At 38.6% G+C, this 26166-nt stretch overlaps 1 protein-coding gene across 1 annotated transcript in view; it reads right to left on the bottom strand.

The window, feature by feature from the left end:
* The window catches only part of ADAMTS19 (ADAM metallopeptidase with thrombospondin type 1 motif 19), a 266472-nt gene that overhangs the window by 57557 nt on the left and 182749 nt on the right, over nt 1-26166 (bottom strand). Inside the window, exons 12-16 of the mRNA XM_034773246.1 lie at nt 22370-22500; nt 20008-20177; nt 9471-9598; nt 7294-7414; nt 4665-4745 (exon numbers count right to left, since the gene is read on the bottom strand). Coding sequence (XP_034629137.1) covers nt 4665-4745; nt 7294-7414; nt 9471-9598; nt 20008-20177; nt 22370-22500 — 631 coding nt within the window. The remainder of the gene's footprint in view (nt 1-4664; nt 4746-7293; nt 7415-9470; nt 9599-20007; nt 20178-22369; nt 22501-26166) is intronic.

Genomic DNA, 26166 nt, shown 5'->3' with positions numbered 1-26166 from the left:
GTAACTGTTTTCACATATACATGTTTAAATCTTTAGCACTGTGGATAAATGTTCACATATTCTGTCACTTCCATTTTGTACCTACTCTGACAATAAAGCTGATGAATCCTCTAAGTACCCAAGACTATTTCTCAAGAATAGTAACTTAATGCCATTTATCAAAGAGAGGGTTGTTGCACAATTCTTCTATGTAGCTCAAGGACCAGATTATAAAAAAAAAAAAGAGCCCAGAGGCCCATATTAAAGTATGTATGTGCAAAAATGTATACATAATGTTTGTGTGTATACCGTAGTTACGTTTGTGTATGCTATCTGGATAAATGCATCAGCAAATGGCTAATTATATGTCTAACTAGCAATTTCTTTTTAATTACCCATTTTGCATGGATAGTCTTTGAAACTGAGAATGCAAATATAGGTGCATAATTGTGCTCACATTTTTGTGCTTTGATCTTGTGTCTAGACCTCCTCCTTTAAAAATGAAAATAACACATAAGCAAGATATAGCATGGGTCTTTTCTGAACAGAAGTCTCGGATTTAGCTTTCATGAATGAGAAGAAATAACTAACTTATATTCATTTTGCAATTTACTGCTTTGGCAAGGTGAGAATTCAATAAATATTTTCACCAAGTTTAAACAAATATCAGTTGAGCATGATAGACTTTCATATGCTTAATTCTGGGTGTTTTCTGAAATGTGTTGATCAATTGCTACCAGTTCTACCTATTACATATACACAAAACACTGGACTGGGAGATCTGACTGACTTTTTCTTCTCTAATATTTGAATGAACTGAAAAGGACTATTACAGACAGTAAATCCCACAGAGTCTTCTTTGTTACCAGATTAAAACAAAATAAAACCACAATCTTCTCTTCATGAAAAAAAATGTAAACCCACACTTTTTTTTTAATTTAGCAGCTTTAGTTTCTATCATTATAAATAAAAAAAAATCATGAAATAAAGTACTAACAACTAGCAAGAATATAAACCATTAGCAAATTCTAAAGAACATATGATTACTTTATACTGGTATAAAATTAGCTCCAAAAGTGCTACATATTAACTATATTATATGAATTTTTAAACACGGGGAAGTGGGAGGGGAAATATGCTTGGTCTTAATACACAAAGTTGTACAAATTCTTGTTGATAAAGACCAGATCCTCAGCTGGTGTAAACTGACTTCAACTGAGCTATGACAATTTAGACAAGTTGAGAATCTGGCCCAAGATATTTAAAAGCATTGTCAGAGATGATATTTAAAACTGTGTGTGCTTTGACAGGCTACATAAAAGGACCATATGACAGATTTTTTTCCTCAGGAAGCATATTCCATAATGGAAACCACATGCAGCACAATTATCCATTAGATGCCTCAAAATGGAACTGGTGATTACAAATTTGTGTAGCATTAAATTCTCAGGACTCCAAAAGGCTTACATCTTTGAAAGAGATTGACTGTGTATCTGAGAAGTCACAAGTAATCCACTTCTGTGCTACATATAAAAATAACTGTATTTTTTCCTTCTAACATATGTTTAGCAGAATATCCGAAGGTAAGGAGATGATTATAGTTGTTGGACTATAAAACAATTCTTTAGTTATATTCCATTATCCATTCTTATTAAATCATTATGGAAATGGGTTATGTCATTATATAATACTGTCACAAGAATGAGAATTCTGCCATGAAAGCCTAATATATTCTTTATGAAAAACATACTGTAAACTACCCTTTTTACCCCACATTAATGAAGTTTTTTAAACAAAAAATCATTGTAATGCCAACCTGTTAAATTTAAAATTGAGGAAAGGACAAAGCACAGCATTACTGTACAACAATTCAGCTAATACACGAAACACTGAATTTCTCATAACTTATTCTTATGATACAGATTGTAAAGCAAGAGAAAATTAATCAAGTTTCCTGGCAACAGTTTTAACATGATGAGAAATAATACAAATGTTAATCTACTCCTTAGACAGAAATCTCAAATTCCTTCTTGAATACTGTGTTTTAATTCTAAAATTAATTGGATTTCAGATGCATGGAAATGTTAATTAAATATCTGTTTCTCTCTTTTTGTCATTGAGTACAATTTCTACCCACCCACATGATCTTAAGAATGATGTACTGAAGAAGGATCATTATTGCCATTTTGACCATGTAATGTATCTAGGGCTGACTAGCTAATATGTGGATCTTTCACAGGTAAGCGAGATTCTGTAAATCTTTTGAGTCTGTGCAGGACCTAGTCAGTGTGGCTGGGAGTGCATACACTGTCTCATCTCCATCTAGGGTTCTAGCTCCCCAAAGGGGTGAGGAGCGAGGATTGGGCCATGGCAGAGCTGCCCAATTGCATAGAGGATCACATGTTGCAACCTCTCCTCTCCTAGGATGGTAGAGTTGCTACCAATGAATCTTATGTTCTCTGTAGGGCTCCGGAACAATTCTGGCACAATCAGTTAGAATTCCTCCTGAGAGTTGCTGCTGTAGAACAGCCAGTCTCTCTCTTTACTCACGTGGACTGTGGCTATAAGGCACAATTTAGCCAATACAATTGCAGGACCCAGATCAGTGATTCTGCTCCCCACTACTTGTGAAGATGGAAGCACAGTTCTGATTACCCCCATATTGAATTTACACTAGTACAATAAGGGCCAAATGTTCCAATAGTCTTAACTTGGCTTCTGCTTTGGAAGTGTATATTTGTGCAGCCATATTGCATGCCTCTCTACAGCATTTATAGAGGTTATTTTCTGAAAAATTGGCCCTGAATATGTAAAGTTGACACAGTTTGTTGTTAGGGCGAGAAATTAAGAGAATAAAGCATTCAACATTGTAAAAATAGCATAAAGAAACTCATAAAATTAAAAAAAGAAACAAGAGAATAGTTAAATCGTTGTTTATAGGATTTGTGATAGGGAATGCTAAGGGTGTATCAATGTGCATTACAACTGTCATTTTCAGTCTTCTACAAAATGATCTTTTTGAGCTGAAATTTTCATTCTTGATCTCAAACTTTGGAATTCTTTTCATTCTGTTCAGACGCTTAAACTGCTCTCAGAACTGTTGCAACCAAGCAACTTAAGAAAAGTTTAAAGGAAATTCCTTCCCGCAGTAAGAACATATGATTTTCACTTGAACAATATTATTCAAGTCCTTTTCCTGCTCCTCAATAATCCAAAAATGGCTGAACAAATGCCCTACAAATATAACAATAGCTGGACCTCAATGAGGTTGAATTCCTTTGTTAAGTTCTTAAAAGTAAAAGTAAAATGACAAGTGACTAAGAATTAGTGACCAACCACGCACAATAAGGAGCACATTTCCAAAGATTTATATCATGTCGGAGGATGCCCCTTATACTGTGTGATGTTATGTAGTGACACGAAAAAAGCATGTATATTTCTTGTTGAGCCTAACCAAAGTATTGATTAGAAGAAGAGCTGCATTGCTACTCACAAATGAGTTTGATTCCTCTAAGTCAAACAGAAGCATAGATTCCTCACTCAAGTTCCAACTATTCTGTATGTCACCTGAGTGCCCCAGGTGAGTATGGCCCAGATTTTTAAAGCTATTTAGGTGATGCAGCGCTCAATATTGCAATGTTGAACTGATTTAGGAGCCTAAGTCTCATTTTTCAAAGTGATTTAGGCACTTACGAGTCTAAGGGCTGGTCTACAGTGAAAAGTTAGGTCAACTCAGCTATATTGCTCAGTAAAACCTATTTTACCCCGATGAAGGCAGCGCTATGTTGATGGAATGCTTCTGTCTGTAACCCACACACCTCCTGAGTGTCCCAATACAATAGGATTGGGACTGTACCCTGCCCCTCATTATCAGAGTGCGCGACAAGATGAAATGGACTAGATGATGATGAAGCTGAGTGGTTCATATATCATAGGAACTGGGTAAGTAAATACACTCAAGTTGTAAAAGACATGTCCATTCCTGCACAGAATAATATATTACTAAATATCTAAGGTATGTTTGGTTTTCAACTTGCATTATTTAAAAATAAATACTACTCTTAAACAAAAATACCCTAGAAAACTTACCACTAAAACTGAGGTTATCAATTTGAGATTTTGTTGTACGAGCTGACATCACTTCCAAACCCTTCCCCCCCCCCCCCAAAAAAAGAACAATCAGTGTATTTACACATAGAGAAATCCAAAATACTGAACCTTTTAAGATATTTTAACAGAGCAGGAGCAGCTCTCATGATAACTTGAAAGCAAACCTTTGAACTCTGGGACTGCTGCTATTAAGATTTATGATCTTAATTTGGCTTTATTTTCCATGAAAACAGTGAGATTGATCAGATAAACCTTTTTTTTTTTATAGGTTAATTATGCTTATACAAAGATCAAACTAGGGACTTTTCATTTCATTGCACTATTAATTCTTACCGGTTCTGTTTCTCAGTTTAAACTGAAAACATGGAACAGAACAGCAACAACTGTAATTTTTCAGGAATCTATTAAAAAGCAAGCACACAATTGTCATTCCCCTGAGGCTCAGTTCCTTTAAAGGGCCTTTCCACTTTCCACTTTCTTTTCATATTCTCTGTGGTTCACTTCTTAGTCAGACATGCCAGGAGTATGATGATTTTTTTGCTGTGGGTACAAACAAAAAATTAAACAAAATATACCTAAGTAGCTGTGAGCTGGTTTTTCTTCCACAACTTTGATTCTTCTTGCTCCTGCAGGTATCACCAAAGCTTCAATGTAACCTAAGCATGAGATCAAATGTCGTGAGTTAAATACAAAACTATGGAACAGTAGATTTTGCGTTATGGTGGTTTTTTTTTTTTAAACCTGCTATTCTCTTTTTAATCTAATATTGTATAATATTTTCAAGGATGTCCTGTCAAACAGCTTTCACAAAGAATGTATAAATGTCCAAAAATAAGTTCATGTAAAGGGTATGTTCCATGGCCATTGTGATTGACTGCTAATGGGAGATGCCCATATAGAGCCACATTAAAGCTGCTGAGCACTTACAACTCTCATTGACTTCATGGTCCCTGATACAGCAAAGTATACTTTAGCATGAGCCTTACACTTTAGGTCTGTGAGTAGTCATAGACCGCCTGGGACTTAAGGATGTTCAACACTTCATGGAATCAGGCCCATAAACAAGGAGGAAAATATATCCCTCTGTCTTTAATTAACACTCCTATATAGGGAAAAAAAAGACTTCAAAGATAAATTTCACAAGGCTTATTTTCTCTCCACTTCATGAGATAAGGAGATGAGGCTGCTAGGTTTCCTGACAGCCCCATTAAAAACTCTAAAACATTGAAAACACACAATTATCCATGTGATGTGCTATATATACTATGATCTATAGCCAAATGAACATAATAAAGGTGCTATTCCTTCAAGAAGTTCTGGGGGCAGAAACCACATGGATGAAGTTGGCTCAAGATAAATGGAGTGCTCTATCATTATGGGCACCTGAAGCCCATGATGGAATTCCAACATTATGTGGCGAGTATAATTTTGATGTTCTGGTTTTAAAAAATTAACAAATAAAATACATTGAATGTGATTTCTAAATCTCTTTTGTTCCTTTACCATACTCAACCCTTATTCTGACATAGATTTGAGCTTTCAATTGTGCGTATTAATAATTTGAACTTTTAAGTTATGTTTTCAGTTCATAAAGTAGGATTTATTAAAATGTTGCATAGTCAGCTGCTTTAAATTAAAAAAAAAATGGTTAAAAGGCAGTGCAGGAAACTAGTTATTGGTGCAAAGCTATATCCAATCAGAAATTTTATTTATGAACCAAGACTTTAAAAAGCCCTAGGCAGACCTCACAGAATAGATAACATACGACTTTTCATTTTGTAAATGTAGTTGTAATATGAAATTCAATTACTGAGTATTGATATCCTATAGTTGACATGACATTATCCCATTTAATGTAGTATATTTTAAAAAAATTGTTAAAAATTAATTAAAATTTCAGTTTCCAAAGTCAGAAAATATCTCCTCATAGTCATGCTTAAAAGTTGATTAGTACTGCTCCATGATAGTCCTAACCTAAAATCCTACAATATGTTTGGATGTTTCTCTGTTTATAAATACAAGTTGACAGATTTTTGACTGATGTGGTCAGCTACCTCTTTTATAGCTTTGTAGATTCAAACTTTGATCTGTAACTGAACTTAGCAACTCTTTCTTTATATGTTCTAGCCTTCAGACTTGTTTGTGTTTCAGTTTTCCCTGTCCTACATTACCTCCAGCCTCAGAAAGGGCTAAATTCAAGTATCTGAAGGCTGTGTCCAATTTTCTTTTCTAAAGCACTGCTTAGTTTAGTCTAGATTGCACTGAAATCTCTCAATTTTTCAAACAAATAAAGTCTGCTTCTCATTATACTATCTTGTGCAAAATAATTGACTTGCTATCTTGAAATTTTGCTAATTTCTTTAGAAAGAAGCGGAAATCATAACTCCACACAAACATTTCACAGCTGAAATAATGATCTATCAAATGCAATTTCAGATAAAGGATTGTTCCAAATGTGTTCGCTTCTAGATGCAGCAAAAGGTGAACAACATTATGGCTTTAGGCCCCAATTCTGCAAACACTTATGTGCTTAAGTCATCCGATTCAGCTCAATGGAAAGACTAACACATGAGAGTCAGATCCGGCCTTAGCTGCTAAAACATTTCAGAAATGCCATTCATTGTTGTTGTTCACAATTTTATACTCATGTTATTACACTGTATAAGAATTTTTTCTTTGGACATTTGTCCTTCATATTCTTTGTTTCCTCTTTTGCTTAAAGACCTTGATGTAGGTGATGTATAGTAAGCTACATAACATTTATTTTCAAGAACAGTAAACATATGTGGGTACTGTATGTCAAAAATCTGAAGTGGGGTTTATTAAATACTTTTTTCTATCTGTCAAAAACAGCCTCTTCTATAAAATAGCGACCTTCTTCCTGGGGGAAACACTATTTTATACAACTGCAGCCAATGCAAATTAGATAATTCCTTCTCTATTGTAATTTAATAAATACATACCAGACAGAGCATCATTTTACAATTTTTTCATTAGAAAATTTTCATGTGAATTCTCCACTCACATTTCAACTACTGCATATCATAATCAAACAACAATCAATAGCTTCACAGAAGTCTTCTGCAGCTCTCTGAACATAGTTCTCAGGCACTTAATTGTTAAGCAAAAATGAAGCATAGTTCTTGATACACAATTGCATCAAAACACTGCATGGTTTATTAAGTAAAAAATAAGCAGATATACCTGCTCCTCTGGTATGGTTAAAATCGCCTTTAATAACTTTGCATGATTTTCCATTACCATTGCAGACACCACAATGATCTTCTCGTGCCAGAGATCCTAATATTCCATCACAGCCAAATTTCTGTGGAGAAAAATAAATGTATCATTGTAATTAAGGGTCGGATTGTGTGTTTAGACTGGTGCAGAGCTGTTCCACTACAAGGAGAGCACCACAAGGCATTCCAGATGACAACTTGCCTCCCCCTTTTGGAGGGTACATGCAGCTTATTAACAAGCCCTCACTCCACTCATGTGGCTGGCCAGTTCTGTTGGCTGGTGTATATAGGATGGAGCCATATCCCAGCCCCTTCCTTGCTCTGCCCCTTCACCTTTGTGGCACTGTGCACTCCTGGGCGTGGTCGGGACAGCACAATCCCTCTGTTCACCTGATCACAGAGTCAGTAGCTTTATCTGGTGCTTACGCTGGCTGTGCAAAGCAGGGAAGATTCTTTGGGCTCCTCTGTATATTCACCCACATAAGGGTCAGGCACAATCGGACACCAAATAATTTACTGTGCTAGTTACTATATTAAAAGAAATGTGAACGTGTCTGGAACTTGTATTATGTACTTGGAAATATAACCCTTACTGATGTTTTATTGAAAGGCTATCAACACTAATACTACCTTAAAACAAGAAACATTTATTCTAGCAGTACACAAATTACTTTGCTATGCTTATTTCTATTCATAAACATCATTGCTAATTTGATAACAAAAAACAGATTACACTGAATACCATATGTGGTTCTTATACAAAAGGCTAGAGATCCCAGAGTAATCAGAATGAACTGTATTAGTATAGGTGCACTCATCCAATGAAACCAATGAAACCACCACTCCTTCTCATAAATCATCAAGGCAAGGGCAGAGTAACTAGAAAATAAAATAACTCCATAAAAAGAGAAATTACTGTGAACTGAAAATCGGTTCATGTTCAAGTACATGATGACTGTTATTGCATTTCTCCATTTGAGTTCTTTTAAATTAAAGAGAGGAAAGTAACAGATCAGGATTTTCAGATGGGAGTTGTATGCCTATTACCACATGTCTAGACTAGGGTAACACAGGCATTTTTAAAGTGTAAAGTTAAAGTGTTTGAATTAACATGTTAGCTGGTTAAGATGAAACCTATGCATTAAAATACAACTTGCCCCATTTACAACAGGGTTTTATAATGTGTTGGTTAAAACTTTTAGCTAATACTTTTAAAAAATCTCTTTTTATCCTAACCTAGGCATACCTTGATGTGGCAGGGTTTAGAGGATGCCTGTGCAAAGATCTCATTCAGTGCAGTAAAGACAACAACTGAGTGGTGTAGGGCTACACACTATTGAATTATTTTCAATAATGAATTAGGAAGTAGCCAAAAAGAAACTTGTGGGACTAAAAAGGAGCGAGGTGGATGAAGGATCACCAAACGAGACAAAGAAAGAGCAGTTAGAGAGATACGAATTTGCCTGTACCAAGTGAAACTTTAAGGCAATTTATGGCATAAACTTTTAGTAACATGCACAGAATTAGTATTAAGCTTCTATTATACATGATTCAGGCCCCTGGGTTGTCGTTTACCTTAACCTATAAGTCTATATTGCTGAAATAAATATACATGCACACTCTACATCAGTGTTTTCCATGCTTCTGAAAGATAAGCCCCTCTTCAAGAAAATGAAATCAATCATCCACTGCCTCACCCCGCTAAGTGTTGTTAAGATCTGCTCATCTGAATGTATACGTTTTCTGTGCTGCCTTTCCCCAACCCCAGCCAGTCCTTCGGATGCTGCTCCACATAATGTACACCTCTACCTCGATATAACATTGTCCTGGGGAGCCAAAAAATCTTACCGTGTTAGAGGTGAAACCGTGTTATATCAAACTTGCTTTGATCCACTGGAGTGTGCAGCCCCGCCCCCCCGGAGCACTGCTTTACCGCGTTATATCTGAATTTGTGTTATATCAGGTTGCGTTATATCAGGGTAGAGGTGTATTGTAAAAAGTGAAATGAATTTAAATGGTTACATTTTTATATAGATATAAGAGGCAGTGACCCAGCTCTGGACATTTCTTATGCAATATTCTACCAGAATTAACATGTATGTACAGTATGTTAAAAGTTGAGTCTAAAGAATTGGTTTATACCTGGCATCTACCATTTGCGCAGATATCTAATCCATGCTGACCACAAGAAGTCCCATCCATCACCTTTTCTGTTAGAAGAATAGGCTGATCCTTTCCAACAGGGGAACAATATAATGCACAAGGCTTTTCTTTAATAGAAATTGGTGAAAAAAATGCCAAGTTAGTAAAACTGATTTAATAAAAGTAAAATTCTTCCAAACCAATGTTTTTGGTGGTGGCACCCAGCTTTCTTAATTATACTAATCAACATTAATTATAACAAAAACTTATTCCATTTTATTTAAGGCAAATGAAAAAAAGATACTGAATCTTTCTTCTACAGCTCTTTTTCCTGTTAGAAAACAACTGTATTATAACTACACTTTTTCCTGTTAGAAAACAACTGTATTATAACTATCTGTTCACTGCTAGAATTAGAAGAATATGCACATTTCAACTGTCTAATATTTTGATTGTAAGAGGAGATTACTTACTGGTGTCTGGAGGTTCTTCAAGATGTGTGGTCCCTATTTGTATTCCAAACGTGGGTGCGCATGCACGCCATGTGCTGGATCAGAAAGTTTTCATCAGCAGTGTCTGTTGTCCACATGGGCACCTTTCTTTGCAACGTGCTCCAGGAGAGGTTATAAGAGATCGTGTGGGGCGATGCGCCCTTAATCTCCCTCTTAACTCTGAATAGAAAGTCCACAGCAGAGGGGATGGTGGGTGGGTATTGGAATACAAATAGGGACCACACATCTCGAAGAACCTCCAGTTACAAGTAACTCTTCTTCTTCGAGCGATGGTCCCTAAATGTATTCCAAACTCGGGTGAGTATGAAGCAATGATCAGCTTGGAGGTGGGTGTGAGGACATGATAGGTAAGGTCGACTGCAGAACAGCATGTCCCATGGTTGCGTCTGCCCACTGGTTGATGGTGTGGTGCGCTATGCAACTGTGGATGGAGCACCAGGTCACCGCATGACAGATCTTATGTCAGGGGACCTCTGCCAGGGAGGCGGCAGTGGTTGTGTGTGCCCTTGTGGAATGGGCCATGATCCTGCTGGGTGGTGTGAAAGCACGCAGAGCATTCGGTAATGCACTTAGGGATCCATTTGGATATGCGCTGCGAGGAAAAGGCTTGCCCTTCCGACCATTTCGCAATGGCCATGAAGAGGCGCGGGCAGGATAGCTCAGTGGTTTGAGCATTGGCCTGCTAAACCCAGGGTTGTGAGCTCAATCCTTGAGGGGGCCATTTAGGGATCTGGGGCAAAATCAGTACTTGGTCCTGCTAGTGAAGGCAGGGGGCTGGACTCGACCTTTCAAGGTCCCTTCCAGTTCTAGGACATAGGACATCTCCATTGATTAGAATTAGAGGTGCAAAATGCACAAGTCCTGTCCAAGTAGAAGGTCAGTGCCCTATGGATGTCCAGGGAGTGCAGTGTCCTGTCCATGGGAGTGGTGTGTGGCATAGGATGGAAGACTGGGAGATGGATGGACTGCTTGAGATGGAAATCAGAAACAAGTTTTGGGAGGAACTTTGGGTGAAAGCACAGGGAGACTTTGTCTTTATGGAAAATTGTATACAGGGGGTCAGTCATCATGGCCGCCAATTCGCTGACACGCTAGGTGGAAGTGATTGCCACAAGAGGACCTTCATGGATACGTGTGTGAGGGAGCATATGGCCAGTGGTTTAAAGGGAGGCTTGGTGAGGGCAGACAGAACTAGATTAAGGGTGGGGTAAGGCTAAGGACCAGTGGGAAGCAGTTCATCAGGCCCTTCAGAAACCAGGTAGTGATAGGGTGGGTAAACACCGACTGTCCATCTAGTGGATGGAGGAAGACACTAAGTGCCGTGAGGTGGACACAGATGGAGCTAAGTGCGAGGCCCAAGTTCTTAAGCTGCAGGAGATAGCCTAGGTCATTGGGCATGGAGATGGCCTAGAGGGGAAGATGGTGGCATTGCACCCAGGAGGTGAAGCATTTCCACTTCATGGCGTAGCTTGCCCAGATGGAATCCTAACTGATGTTCATAAATACACAGCGGACAGGTGACAAACAGGCATTGTCTACATGTGAGCCCCATCCAAAAACCAGACTGTCAACTCAAGTGGGCCTGTGCTGGGGTGTTGAACTCTGCTGTTGTCGTGGGTGAGGAGGCTGACTGATGAGCAGGTGGACAGTCTTAGTAGATCAGGAAACCAGAACTGTCAGGGCCAGCACAGGGCTACCAGGATGACCATCGCTTGGTCTCAGAGGATCTTGCGCAGGTACCTGGAGGTAGAGGAGAACAGGGGGAAAGGAATACCAGAGGCTGTCACCTTCGGAGTCTTGACCTCTGGTCCCCCTGGAGCAGTAGAGGGGAATTTGTGGTTTGCTTGAGTTTCCAATGAGGCACAACAGATGGAGTAGAGAGTGGGGTCATGGAGTTCCCACTCATGGTTGAGGTACCAGGTGTGGCTGAGTGCATCTGCCAGGGAGTTCTGGGGCATGATGTTGTGGCAGAAACACCAGTTCCAGAGTGGATGACCTCCACTCAGAGTGGCCAGGACCTGGTGCCACCTTGTTTGTTTATGTATGCCACTGCAGTGGTGTTGTGTAGGAATGTGTTGCTCCCTAACCACAAGCCTTGAAGAACGGCAAACTGTTCCCTTGGCAATGAGGCGGGAGTGACCTTGTTCTAGCGCCTATGTTTGGGAAACTTATTTGGCTGATTTGATTGTTTCCTCGCAGCTGGCATTCACGCGCTCAAGAGATGGGTTTGTTATCTTATGTGCATGTATACTGCCTGGCTTTTCTATGCGCAAGAATGTAACCACTAAGAAGAGTTGTAAACAAAGTAAGGAGAGAAATAAAAACCCCAGGAAAGTTTTCCTGGGAGGCTATTTGCAGGAGGCTTGTAAAGCTCTCTGGCTACCAACAGACCTGGCGTTCTGTTTCCTTTCCTGCGTCGTCACCACAGTGTTGTCCGAGAGGATCTAGACATGTTGATTGTGGATCAGGGGCAGGAACATGTGACAAGCCAGGTGGACCATGCGCAGCTCCAGAATGTTGATGTGCATGTGTGCTTTTCTGAGAGTCCATGTCCCCTGCGTGGCATGGCCATCTAAGTGTGTGCCCCACCTTGCCAGGGAGGTATCTGTGGTAAGCGTGGCTGTAAGGATGGGAGTGGTGAACGGGGTGCCTCTGAGCACCTTGGCAGGATTGGTCCACTAGGTGAGGGAGGCGCAGACCCAACTTGGGACAGTCAAGGAGGAGTCCAGGTGGGTGACGTGGGGCCTGCAGACTGAGAGGAGCCACAGCTGTAGACAGCGCATGTGGAGGCAAGCATGTGGTGTCACATGGGTGCAGGCCTACATGTGGTCAAGGAGGCACAGACAACGGCATACTGTTGTGCACGGGTTGCAGTGCAGGCCACTCGATTACAGACCTAAAAGTCGCAATATTACAACAAAAAAACTTCAAAAACAGACTCCAACGAGAGACTGCTGAATTGGAATTAATTTGCAAATTGGACACCATTAAATTAGGCTTGAACAAAGACTGGGAGTGGATGGGCCATTACACAAAGTAAAACTATTTCCCCATGCTTACTTCCCTCCTCCCCCCGCACAGTTCCTCATATCTCCTTATCAATTGCTGGAAATGGGCTATTTTCATTACCACTACAAACAGTTTTTTTTCTCTCCTGCTCATAAAAGCTCACCTTAACTGATCACTCTCCTTATAGTGTGTATAGTAACACCCATTGTTTCATGTTCTCTGTGTGTGTATATATATATATATATATAAATCTTCCTACTGTAGTTTCCACTACATGCATCCGATGAAGTGGGCTGTAGCCCACAAAAGCTTATGCTCAAATAAATTTGTTAGTCTCTAAGGTGCCACAAGTACTCCTGTTCTTTTTGCGTATACACACTAACACGGCTACTCTGGAACTATGTACACATGGACTATCGTTCTTGTAGCAACTATGAGTGCGAAGAGAGGATTCCGACTCTGACCATGCGGTAAGAGGGAACTGAGGGTGCGTTGCCCCGCATGACCTCTTAAAACCTTGCCTGGAGCACATGGCAACGTAATATGCCCTTATGGGTTAATGGACACTGCTGCTGAAAACTTCTGCCTTCAGCGCATGGTGCGCATGAGTACCCGCATTTGGAACGTGTATAGGGACCATCACTTGAAGAAGAATCTACACTTTTATTTCGCTATACTTCTGACAGATCATAAATACCAGTTAAAAAAAGAGCTTAACACATTCCGGATTTTCTAACTATGCAGGTAAAAAAAAAAAAGCATTTATTTTTAAGAAAGTACATTTCCAAAAGAATCACATACACATTTACAAAGAACTGAAAATGCTTTCCTACTGTTAGAATAAGCCAGGGGGGTTCCTTACTGCTTTTACATCTACTTTATGAAAATACTGCATGAATAATTATGTAAATTGATTTTTTTTAATTCTAAAAAGCCTAAAAAATGATCTTACCAAAAGGCTGCTTTTCACAAACATAACAGTTTGCAACATCATTGCCAAAGGAATCAAAGATAAAAGATTTAACAGCCCTGTCATTGGTAAAATGGAACAAAAAATTGAACCACATGTTCATAATATCTTTGTTTACAATTAGCCTTTTGATTTTACTCCCAAACTGTTTGCAGATTTTTTTATAAATATAATTACAATTCTGGCTTTAAAATTAATTTCACTTAGTCACATGTACTGTCCGTCACTGTACCATACTGACTTCTAGATAGAATCTCAGAGGCCTTTGGCTTCATGAATGGCTTTATCAAATATCAAGGGTTCACATCTCTGTCAAATTAGAAAGTGTACTTGAGCTAAACTTTTCACCCTTTTAAAAAATTTTTAGCCAAGTCATAGAATACTGACTCTCTCCTGAAGAACATGTATCAGCACTTTTGAAATTAATGTCTTACCAAGACATAATTATTTGCTTTAAGTAGTACCTTCGTATACTTTCTTTAGAAAAGTAAAACAAAAACAGATAAAATGAAAGAACACAACAAAATGTGGTTAAGGTTGATGGGAAGCATACAAGACATACTTGGCTGCAACAAAATAAAGAGGTTGGTTTAGCTCTCCCTCCCTCATTTCCATCATCCCTATTTTGCAGTCCAATGTAATTCTGCACAACTGGTACCACACAAAACCTCAAAAACTGTCTTAATATTAAAAGTCCTATCTGCCCTTTTCTAATTTTAAATACAATTTATTCTCCCTTCAGAATGGTATTCTGAATTATCCACTTCAAAACCCACCTATAATTTATACCAGGGGTAGGCAACCTATGGCACGCGTGCCGAAGGCGGCACGCAAGCTGATTTTCAGTGGCACTCTCACTGCCCGGGTCCTGGCCACCGGTCCGGGGAGCTCCTCATTTTAATTTAATTTTAAAAATCTTATTTACTTTACATACAACAATAGTTTAGTTATATATTATAGACTTATAGAAAAAGACCTTCTAAAAACGTTAAAATGTATTACTGGCACCCGAAACCTTAAATTAGAGTGAATAAATGAAGACTCGGCACACCATGTCTGAAAGGTTGCCGACTCCTTATTTGTTCAATACTAATTTGGGAAAGATAGCTATAACATTCAAATATTCAAGTTGCCTAACTTCCTTCTCAGTTCATGAATCTTACTTCTGTAGCACCTTGTCCAGTGAAGACTACTCCATAAATGAGGAACTGTTCAGCAGAAAGGTGACAGAATGAGGCCCTTTATTATTTGTTAATTTTCCAAATTGAAGAAGTCCATACCAGTTGTGTATCATGAAGCACAGCTCTGCATCAGATTGACAGTGAAGAAGGAATGGGGAGGTTGAATTCAGGACTACTTGGATCATAGGCTAGTTACCTTCCATGCAATGGGAAGCAGGAGCTTCAGACTACTGCAGCCCTGAGGCTTCATGGCAGATAGAATCTCTGTTTCCACTAAGCAAACTGAGGGAAGAATCCATCCTTCCCCTTCCCAGCACAGAACTACCAAGGGGGGAGCTGCGCAATGGAACCAGGATTTTGTCTGCAGTAATTATTACATTGGTAGAATTTAGATTCATATGTAAAATTTAGAAAGGACTATGCAATCACTTATTACTTTTTATTGATAAACACACAATCACAGAATGGCTGTATGTTGAACAATATTAAAAATAGTAAGGTACTATTACTAGGTACTACATGGTGCTCATTACTGTAGTATCTGAGTGCCTCACAATCTTTAATGTATTTATTCTCATTACACTCTGTGAGATAGGACTATTATCCCCATTTTACAGATGGTGAACTGAGGCCGAGCGAGACTAAGTGCCTTGCCAAGATCACACAGGAAAGTTGTGACAGAGATGGAAAATGCCCTAATTACTGGAACATCCTTCCTTACATACATCATCCACACATTTAAATTTAGAGTTGCCAGCATATGTGACCCCAGTGAACTTCAACTGCTGTGATGGAATAGATAAAGACAGTGGTCTCTTGAGCTGTCATGATGCAAGCCATATAGGACTTTACCGATCCAGAGCCAACTCCTTGAATTACATTTAGATTATCAAATAACTTTCCACTTACTGAAATGCGTACAATACTGATATTTAAAGTTTAAACTGTCTTCCAGTCTCCGTGGTTGGGTGGTTTGACTGGACTGGCAGACTCCCTTTTGCTGGGTGGGCGAGGGGAAAGTCCCTCCCCTCCCTCAATCTATGTGGCTACGTTCAGCTTGGAGGGGAAGGGAGAGAGTGAGGTTGAGTTGGCGATAGAGCAGGGCATTTGAGTCAATCCCTGAGTGCCCAAATGGCTAGTTTAGGGGAGATGGCAACTCTAAATTTAAATGTGCGGAGGATGTATGTAAGGAAGGATGTTCCAGTGATTAGGGGAGATGGCTACCCAGGATTGGTTGCTGGCCTGCCCACCTCCTCCCAGTATACAAGGCCCCTTGTTGGGCTTGGGAGCCAGCAAAGACAGTCATGCTATCACCTGCCATGCATCTCTATGAGTTAATGAACATGAGTGTGGCAGAACTGAATCTCCTGGTATACCATAGAAATAGCCTGATCAAACCCACAGGAGCAGCTGAGGTGCAGAAAGGTCCTTTCCCTCAGGACAGAATTAACCACTGCTCGGAAGGGTTTTCCACTTCTTCACAGAACTCAGGAGGCCTGCTTGGGTGAGTAGGACTTTCTGAAATGTTGCAGCTTTCAGTAGGGCCCAGTGCAGGGTTATGGTAGCTATCAGTTGGCTAGCTCCTAAACCTGAGTTCAGGGTCTATGAGGTGTCCAGCAAGTTTGGGTTTTGTCAAGGATGAAGAGGTCTCTTGAGATCTAGAAAGGATCTTCATCTAGTATGTATCCCTCATCTCTACCCTCATTTACTTGCATGAGAGGAGAGAGTGACAAAGGGATCTCAACAGCTGACTACATTGATTCAGTGACTTAGTGGGCTAGGCCAAGGGTGTTTGACCTCTTGTTGTAAAGCCATGAATATCTACACTAGACCACAGTTTTGCTTGGCAAGGTTTTGGGTACTGTTCAACTAGTGTTAATTTAGTTCAGTAAAGTTTAAGCCTGCTGCTTAAATCCATGTTCTATGTAGTGTGACTTCATTCTCCATGTGTTCTTTCAATCTTTAAATTACACTTAATAACTCAATAATGCTTATGATGCAAAAGCTATATTGGATATTTCAACTAAAAGTACCTCCTTCAAGCTTTTGATTAACATATAATGCCCACTACAGGCACCGCATTTTATCTGTATGTCAAATATAAGTGTTGAGTAAATCAATACATTACAAACATGACCCTTAGTTTAAATGAAATGGGACCCCTGTGAGTGACACAGAGTAAATGAACTATGGGATACCACTTTTTTATGCATATTTCTGTATTTATTTCTTTTTCTGTGCAGTGCCACTTGTCTTTTTGATACTTGCACCCCCTCTTCATTTTCTCACTGAAGAATTGTAACTTGAAATTTAAATTAAAACAAGAACCCATGGTTCCAAATTACAAATTGCCTTTATCCCCATTTTTATTATTTTTACAATTTCTCATTTATTTTTCTCTTATTTCTGTTCTTCTTAAATGAAGGAGCTTCACTGATCTTGGGGCCTGAGGCAAGGCACCAGGCCACCATATATATATATATATACGCATATATACAATATAAATATCGTATTATACAGTATAGGTGGGGTACCATGCCCACCTTCAAGAAAGAAAAAACTTGGACATCGGACAAAGGTGTAGCACTGAATATATGGAAAAAGATCCTTCCATATTATAGAGAGTCTGATTAGAAGAAGTCATAGTTCACAAACTGCATATTCCCCAATTGGGAAGCTGTCAAAGATCTTGCATGTCTTGTGTTAAAGCATATTTGTGTATGTATTTGTGAACACACACATAACATGTATTCAATTAAACTGTTTTTATCTAAAAATGTGATCTCATTTACGCTTTCTTTAATGTATTCTGGAGGGAACCAGTCACACCTATTCTATACTTCTGCCAACTAGTGGGTCATATACAAATGTTAATTTGATTTCCATTGAAAATATGTACAATTCTTTCAAAAAGAATCTATTGCTCACACACTGGTAATGTAAGGAAACATTTGAAGGTGCAGTGTTTAATTAAAATTGGTATTTCTGAGCACCTTGTTGAACAGTGGCACCAATTTAGATATTTCTTTGTGGGGAGGATGGAATTTTGGTCCCTCTTCCTGGTAGGGACCTCATTCTGGTCCATGCTCATTCTCCCCAGGGCTCCGGCTCTCCCTCAGCCAGAGAGTCTTCCCTCTCACTTACTCACTCGGTGTTGTCAGGACTCATGTTCTCTGGAGATTCCACTGTACTCTGCTGTAAAGGAGAGACTCCTCATGTGCCAAGCTACAACACCATTTGACCCATCTGCCTCACTGTTTGGATGGAAGGGCATCCAGGCTAAATTTGAGTGGCATTGAGATCTCGTGTGCAGGTCTCCAATGCCACTCACTGAGATTTGCCCAAGCTGCTCCTTTGTCTGCACAGAGGGGCTGCTGGGTCAAATTTCAGTGGCATTGCAACCAGACAGCTTGAGTGATGCTCCAGATTGCTCCAGCAGCAGCTGTACTGATTTAGTACAGGACCACTGGTTAAAAGTTGTCAGGCTGTACCCAAGCTCTGCAGCCTATAGAACTTTGGGCAATTGCAAAAACCTTGGGGAGGGCATTCACTTCCCCTGCTCCCCAATTGGCACAACTGCAGCTGAATAGTGACAGGATTTGTGACCCCAGCTGTAAAGGGAACCCTTGACACAAAACATAAACCAGTCTCCATCTTACGTTTTTGAAATAGCATAAGGAAATATTTGTTTCTACAACAGGGATTTAAAAAAATATACCAGGCAGTAAAATTCTTCCCTTGAATGTAAATCAATGTATAAACATAATGAAAATTAGTTTATAGCCCTCAACTTTGACTTTGAAAAGCCCAATGTCATTATTGTCACTGGGAATGCGTGTACCAGGATTTCTCAGCCTCTGATGGAGATGTTGCTGGAAGGAGGCTGTAGCCAATCAGAAACCACCAGGATACATAAGAAGGATTGCCTACTTCTTCTAAGGAGGAATTCAGGGCGAAGCTGGAACAGGTGAGGAGCATCTCAGTCCTAACCCAAAGCCTTGGACCTGGGCCTAACCATTAGACTGCATCTTCAGATAAGCAGTGTGACAAACTGATTATTTTTGTTGTGAGGTTTAAAGGCCCATGCAGGTAAATTTTGAGTTTAACCTTACTTAACTGTAAAGGACCACCAAAAAGCTCACTGAATGAGATGCTTTGCTCTTGGAAAGCTTTGACAGTCGCCTTTGAGCAAACAGTTCATCAGAATGAATTTGTGCGTGACCTAAGAACTTCGGCACTTAGCAACTCAAAAAGGTTATTTTAAGATGTAGGTACATAATTCTTTCTGACATGGATGATTGCTGTTAATATGAATCATTCTGACATTTTCTTTTAATGTTGCATTATAAATTGCAATAAAGCATTTCTAAATGATCTCACACCTCAGAATGAGTTTTAATACGCATTACTTATTGCATCAGTAAGTCATATCTTTATCTTTATCAACAGTTGATTATTTTAAAAATGGCTTTTGTAACTCAATTCCTCAAGTTACTTTCTTTGAGGAAAATACAATATGACTAAATTTAAAGGCAATTCAGTATAATAGCAGCTATCATCCACATTCCTAGCATGGACTTGGGTAGAATATTATCTTTTCTAGACCGTCAATATTTTGTGCTAACTTTAGCTTACAGATATCATAAACATTTGGTATCACTCTTTCCTTGGTGAGAGCACATTTCAAGGTAATAAAGAACATTGTTTCATTGTAGCAATGCATGCAATATGGATCTTATTTTAAAGCTTGGGCCTGATGAATTATAATTTTCTTTTTTTACACTGCTTTCTAAATGGACATTATAATATTGGATCTAATACTCAGAAGTACATCACAAGTTAAATGGGTTATAGTTTACTTTTACCTTCATCTATAACAGCCTGCCACTGTAATACATGCTTCTGATATGAAGGTCTGACAGCGAAGGCCTGACATTGCCAGTCCCTGAATGTAGGCATTCCAGCAGGACAAGAAGGATTCTCACATATTTTGTATTGTATTCTGGGTCCATGACAATCTCCTTCAGGACCTGGCCTAGAGAAGATGAAACAGACATCTTTTATTTGTTGGTGACATTCTGCCAAACTCTTAAAACGCCAGTCCACTTCATTCAGTCTATATAAAAAGTTGCTTTAACAAGCAGACATCTTTTGATGAAATACATTTTTACCTTAAAAACACATTTTAAAAATCAACAACTACAAAGTCAAACTTTAAAAAACTTTGGCTTCTGTTTTTCATCAAGTCTCTTGAGAAAGATTCACAAATTCCAAATTTTCATTTACACCTCGGAATAAATGAAGAGGGAAGTTCAGCACAGGTATTCAACACAGGTTATTATAGCCCTCCAGCTGCTTTTTTCAATATAATTCAGGTGTTTTTTTTCAGCTCCTGATTAAGTCTAAATCATCAATGAATGGGCACAACACTTGCATGTACTTTAAATTCACAGCTTTCTGCAATTTCCTCATGCACTGTTACAGTTTTCAAGTCCAATTCCCCACCCTACCCCTCCACTTTCTTCTAGCCTTTCAGTTGTTCCTATGGGTGCTAATTATGGAAGAGCAATAGCAGACTGCAGAAACTGGAGAGTATGCAATTATTGGAAAATCTTGCCTGGAAAACTAGTGAAAATGAAATTAAGACATCCCTAAGTGCTGGGAATAGTTTATAGGCATCTTATAATACAGCTAGAAGTGACATTCACATGGGAGGGAGCTAGGGAAGAATTTTGCACACAGCAAAAAAAGCTTTTCTGTCAGAATACCTTGTTCAGTACACCAATTTCCATGTTTTCCCCATCTTCCATTTTACAAACTCCTCTGTCTGTTTATCTCTATCTCTGGTATGTTTTTCCTCTCTTTTTCTCCATCTTTTCCCTTCTTCCCTCTTACTTTACCCATTCCTGTTATCGCTACTTCTCTCCCCATTATTTCTCTTATATTCCTTTCCTACGAAGGAAAAAATGGTATTGAGCAATTGAGAGGGGACAGTATTTTTTTAGCCATATGTTTAGAGTTCTGGGATGAAATCCTGGCTTCAATGAAGTCAGCGGTTAAACACTCCTTGCTTTCGATGTGGCAACTTTTTTTGTTTATTTTTGTTCATACCTATTTAACTTAAATGCTTGTAAAAACTGTTGAGAGGAAAGGTTTAAGCATCTGTCCAATTGAGGGTAAGACCATTCCCATTTCAGTTCTCATCTCCTTCAAGGACTCCTCCAGCAAACAAATGGAGGACAAGACCTGATATTCTGGATATTTTTTTCAGGTGAAAAAAATGTAAAAGGCATGAACTCACTTATTTTTTTGTTTGTAGGTCACCTTTAAAATATACTTGTATTCTTTGATACAGTACTTCCAGAAAACTTTACACTAGGTCCAACTTTGCTGCTCTCACTACACTTTTGCACAGCGGAAGCTGGTGATAGCAACAATGAAGACCAAGCTTCCCCTCACCCTGTTACAGTGACAATAAGCAGAGCTGTGCAAACAATCAAAAATGTTTTTCATTAATATTTGTTTGATTTTAAAATGAATTCATTTCAACTATGTTTGTTCCTGGTATATTTGCTATTAACAAACATTCTTGTAAATGAGTTTACTGTCAGGACTGTTAATGAAAATAATGAAATTTACATGACTACTGGAAAATATATAGGGAGTGTGAACTTCCAGTTTCTAAAGTTTTGCAACAGAAACCTCATGGTAAAAGATATCTTCCCTGATTGGATGAGCATAAACATACAAAGTGGTTTGTGTACGCAATCAAAAGTAAAAAACACAGCTCAGATCTCAGATATTGAGTTCTCACAATTAACTGACTGTGCACAATCTCCAGAGGAAGAATATTTTGCCAGAATTAGTCAGAAAATTAGTTTGAAAATCAAATAACTAAAATAAAATTGTAAGCTATGTCCTTGTAGAAACAGAGGAAAAAATAATATAATAATTTATTTACTATGAATTTTTTTTTTAGGTCTCATGACAAGTTTACATGAATAAATTCTTGCTGTTTCTTAGCAAGACAAACTCATGTGACCAGTTTTTTGGGAGGAAGGTTGAACTTCTCAAACCCTACAAATCTCCTATTTCCCATTATTCAGTATTTATAGAAAAAGAAGAATTGTATACATGTAGCACAGCTGTGTATAACCAGGTTTGACTACAGTTAAACATTACTGAGAAATTCTATAGCACAAAAAAGGAAAATGGAACTTTTTTTACCCAGTGCATTTGCGCTGTCGACTGCTGATTCCAGTGTTGCAAGTTCTGCTGCAAGTGCTCCATGTGCTCCACTCCCCCTCCAGATGTTCAGGAAAAGATGTCCTACTGGTACATTCTCCAGCCTTACACCACTATGCCAAAAGTCAACTCTCAGGTGAATAAATCAAGGCACATCCAAAATAACTTATTGCCTTCTGTTTGCATTGGTAGCACAGCATAAGCAGGGCTTATTGAACATACTCTTAAAAACATCAAGTCAAAGAAAATACTGGGAATTTAGGGCCTGTTCCAACTCCCCTTGAAATCAATAGAATTTTTCCACTGATGCCCATGATAGTTTCACTTGGTCCTTACTGCATAAAACACGCCATTCTGGACTTCAAGATCATTTGGCTTCCCCTACCATTCAACTACTCCAAAAAAGCACTGAAGTGAGGAGGATGAAAGTCAATACAGCTGAGAGATAATCTATATCTATCTATATCAATATGCTTATATGAAGTTCTGGGCTTGATGTATACATTCACATGTATTTCTGCAATTTATAATGAAAACTGATGTAATGCAGTGCACAAATTTTAGGGTAAATGGCACTTTATTGATAATGGGAGGTAGGAATGCCCTACTTAGCTTTCAGAATATTTTGGGTGGAATCCTGGCCCTAGTAAAGTCAATGGAAGTTTCAATAGGGCCAGGATTTCACCCATTGTATTTCTGCACATATACATCATTTGCCAGGAGAGGACAACTACAATTCTCCTCTCATTTATCTACTGTGTAATACGCTGTGTAACAGTAAATCATCTGTTAGATTTAGCTTTCAATTTTATTTTTCTAAGAGGTGTCCAGATGCCATAGGGATAAGCACATTACAAGTGTATACATACAATTTTGCAGAGTAGGTAAATGGAATACCCCTCCTACACACACACTTAAAATACACACACACATATAATGTGCCTATCACCATGGTATCTGGGCACCATGGCAGAACTAAAATTCAAAGCAAATTTTTTCAGAAATAGGACCTCAACATTTCACTCTCCAGGAATGAACATTTTGGAACAAGTTATGTACTATGATAGGATGCAGCCTTTGTGTTTATTAAATTTTGATCTTTTAGTATGGGTCTTCAAACTGTATCCCTTCTATCTTATGAAGCTTAATGTTCAAAGGGGACATGGTTGGGCAAAAATGAACATTTTTCACAAAACTAGTAATTTCTGTGCTACTGTCTGAAGATGGCTCAGAAGTCAATTTAGGAAGCCTAAGTTATAATTCACTTTAGAAGAAATAATATGTGCTCTTGAGCTTCCTCAGACAATCACAAGGGAGTTATCTGGTTACACACATCTTTATGCTAATTCAGAAATACAAATGCAAATCCATCCTCCAGTGCATCTAGGGCCAATTCGGCGGCTGGTCCTTCCCTCCGAGAGGGAGTGAGGGACACGCCGCCAAATTGCCACTGAAGAGCTGGACGTGCTGCCCCTCTCCATTGGCCGCCCCAAGCACCTGCTTGCTGGGCTGGTGCCTGGAGCTGGCCCTGAATGCATCATGTGGATTTGTGACCTTCACGGGGGATTTGTGGCCAGAAATCAATGAATGGATTACACTAATTGAGAAACAGTTTTTCCTTTATTACAGATATAATATTCTTTACTTAATTGATTCAGAACACTATAATGTATGTGAGAAACACAGTCGCATAGAAACTAGTGGTACATGAGAGGTGCAATGTAGTAAAATAAAAGGCTTGCCACAGGCTAACTTTGAAAAAAGATAAAATCTGCATATCACAAAACATAAATAAATCTCTTCTGCAAAATGCAGTAAAAGATATTATTCAGCTATACAAGAGGGGGCAGGTACAGATAACAGTTAATAACTTTTCTTTTATCATTTTTCTAGTAGTGTATGAGCAATTTGTGCTAATGGTACTCTCCATTATAAATACAGGTGTCAATACTCAAACCAGTACTCTTTTACCTACTAATAAAAAGATGTATAAACTTCTTTTTAACTATACCCACTGTAGTGTATTATTTTGCTGGATTCTATGGTTCAGATCCAAAGCTGATGTAAATCAGCGTAGCTCCAATGACTTAATGGGAATGTTATGCTAATTTATGCCATCTGAGAATCTGGCCCAGTATATTTTGTAATTGTACCAGGTACAAAATAATAAGAATACAATAACTGGGCATAATGACTACTGAATTTCAGTGGCATCAGTGACTCATCAAATATTTCTTTTCATTCTGAGTACTAAGCTAATGCCTTAGAGAGCTGTTAATGTATACTGTGCTTCTGGAAAGGACATCTTTCAAATGAAACACACAAATCAAGGCCTTGACTATCCGTGGTCATGAAATATGTGTGTAATTTAGCACAAGGTTACTTTTGTTACTTCCAGTGTAATTTCCAGTTGGGAGTAATCTTAAATTTCACCTTAATTTTTTTCAATTTCTGTCCTAAAGTGTTGTGCAGTGATGGTGGAGTTATACCATATGGTTACAACATCCTCGGATGACTGCATTTCTGTTAGATTAGCAACTTCTATATATGCAAACTGTAAAATGCTTGTGGATGCCTCTGGTTAAAAATGCCCATGTACATATAAATAGGCTTGGGAGAATTCAATTTTTTTATATAATTTTGACAAATGATATTGATGTTTATTTTTAAGCAATTTTAGATATTTGTCCATTTTAAATTTTCATGGTGTGCAAAATTATGGGTCATGCACTTTCCCCCCAATTTTTATCTATTTAAATGTTCATTGTTGCAGGAAATTATGGGGGGTCAGACAATAATTATTTAGTGGCAGTATATGTTGAGATTCAAAAAAATTAAAGTTTTATAATAATTAAAACACAAATTGTCAATGTCACATGTCAAAATATAGAAATCAATATCCTTAAATCAAACTCTAAGACATTTTCAGGCACCATTTTTCTTACTTTGCCTATCTGTAAATTTCAGTTATTATTAATGGAAATATGTTTTCATCTGTGCATGTGTACAATTAAATTAACATTTACTGACATATACCAACAAAAATCTAATCCTTCCAATCTTACATATAAAGGTATATATAGTATTATAGATATATGGGGTAAAAGGGACAGTATCTGCACTAGGTAGAGGCTGAGGAATGCTCACAAATCCGTCACTTACAGAATAATTTAATCAGGATGAGCATGAAACAAGACAGACTGTTGTACATCATCTCCTAAAAGAAGGAATGTTGTACAACAATACAACACTGTCATGCTCTGAGCAAAACAGAGTAGGACTGACTAGTTAATATGAAACTCATCTTGAATCATGACAATGGAAAGAAGAAAATTTCCTAGTCCAGTAAGATAATTACGATGTTTCAGGGATGTCTGCTTACTTCATTCTGCTAGATGTGTCTCCCACCCCACACAGGTCCTTGTTCTAGACCTAGTCTCTCCTAGTCCATCTTGCCTCATTATCCCAATCCAAGTCCCTCTACCCTTAGCTCTATATCACAGTCTCTCCCCATGTCCCTCGGCTCCACAGCCCAACCCCCATGCCTAGCTCTTTGTCCCAATCTTCCCCCAACACCTGTGGTCCCCCCAGTGTCCCCACTGCCAATCTCCAAGCTTGGACCACCAGCATTCCAGTCAGGCTTCTTCTTTCTCCATGCTGTCTTGGAACACTGAGAGTACCAGATAGGAAGGCTCTTTTCTCTCAAAAAGAGCAGGAGTACTTGTGGCACCTTAGAGACTAACAAATTTATTAGAGCATAAGCTTTCGTGGACTACAGC

The sequence above is a fragment of the Trachemys scripta genome, chromosome 6, assembly GCF_013100865.1.
Source record: "Trachemys scripta elegans isolate TJP31775 chromosome 6, CAS_Tse_1.0, whole genome shotgun sequence".
Classification (NCBI taxonomy): Eukaryota; Metazoa; Chordata; order Testudines; family Emydidae; genus Trachemys; species Trachemys scripta.
The sequence above is the reverse complement of the archived record's forward strand: the minus strand, read 5'-3'. Positions and strand labels throughout refer to the sequence as shown.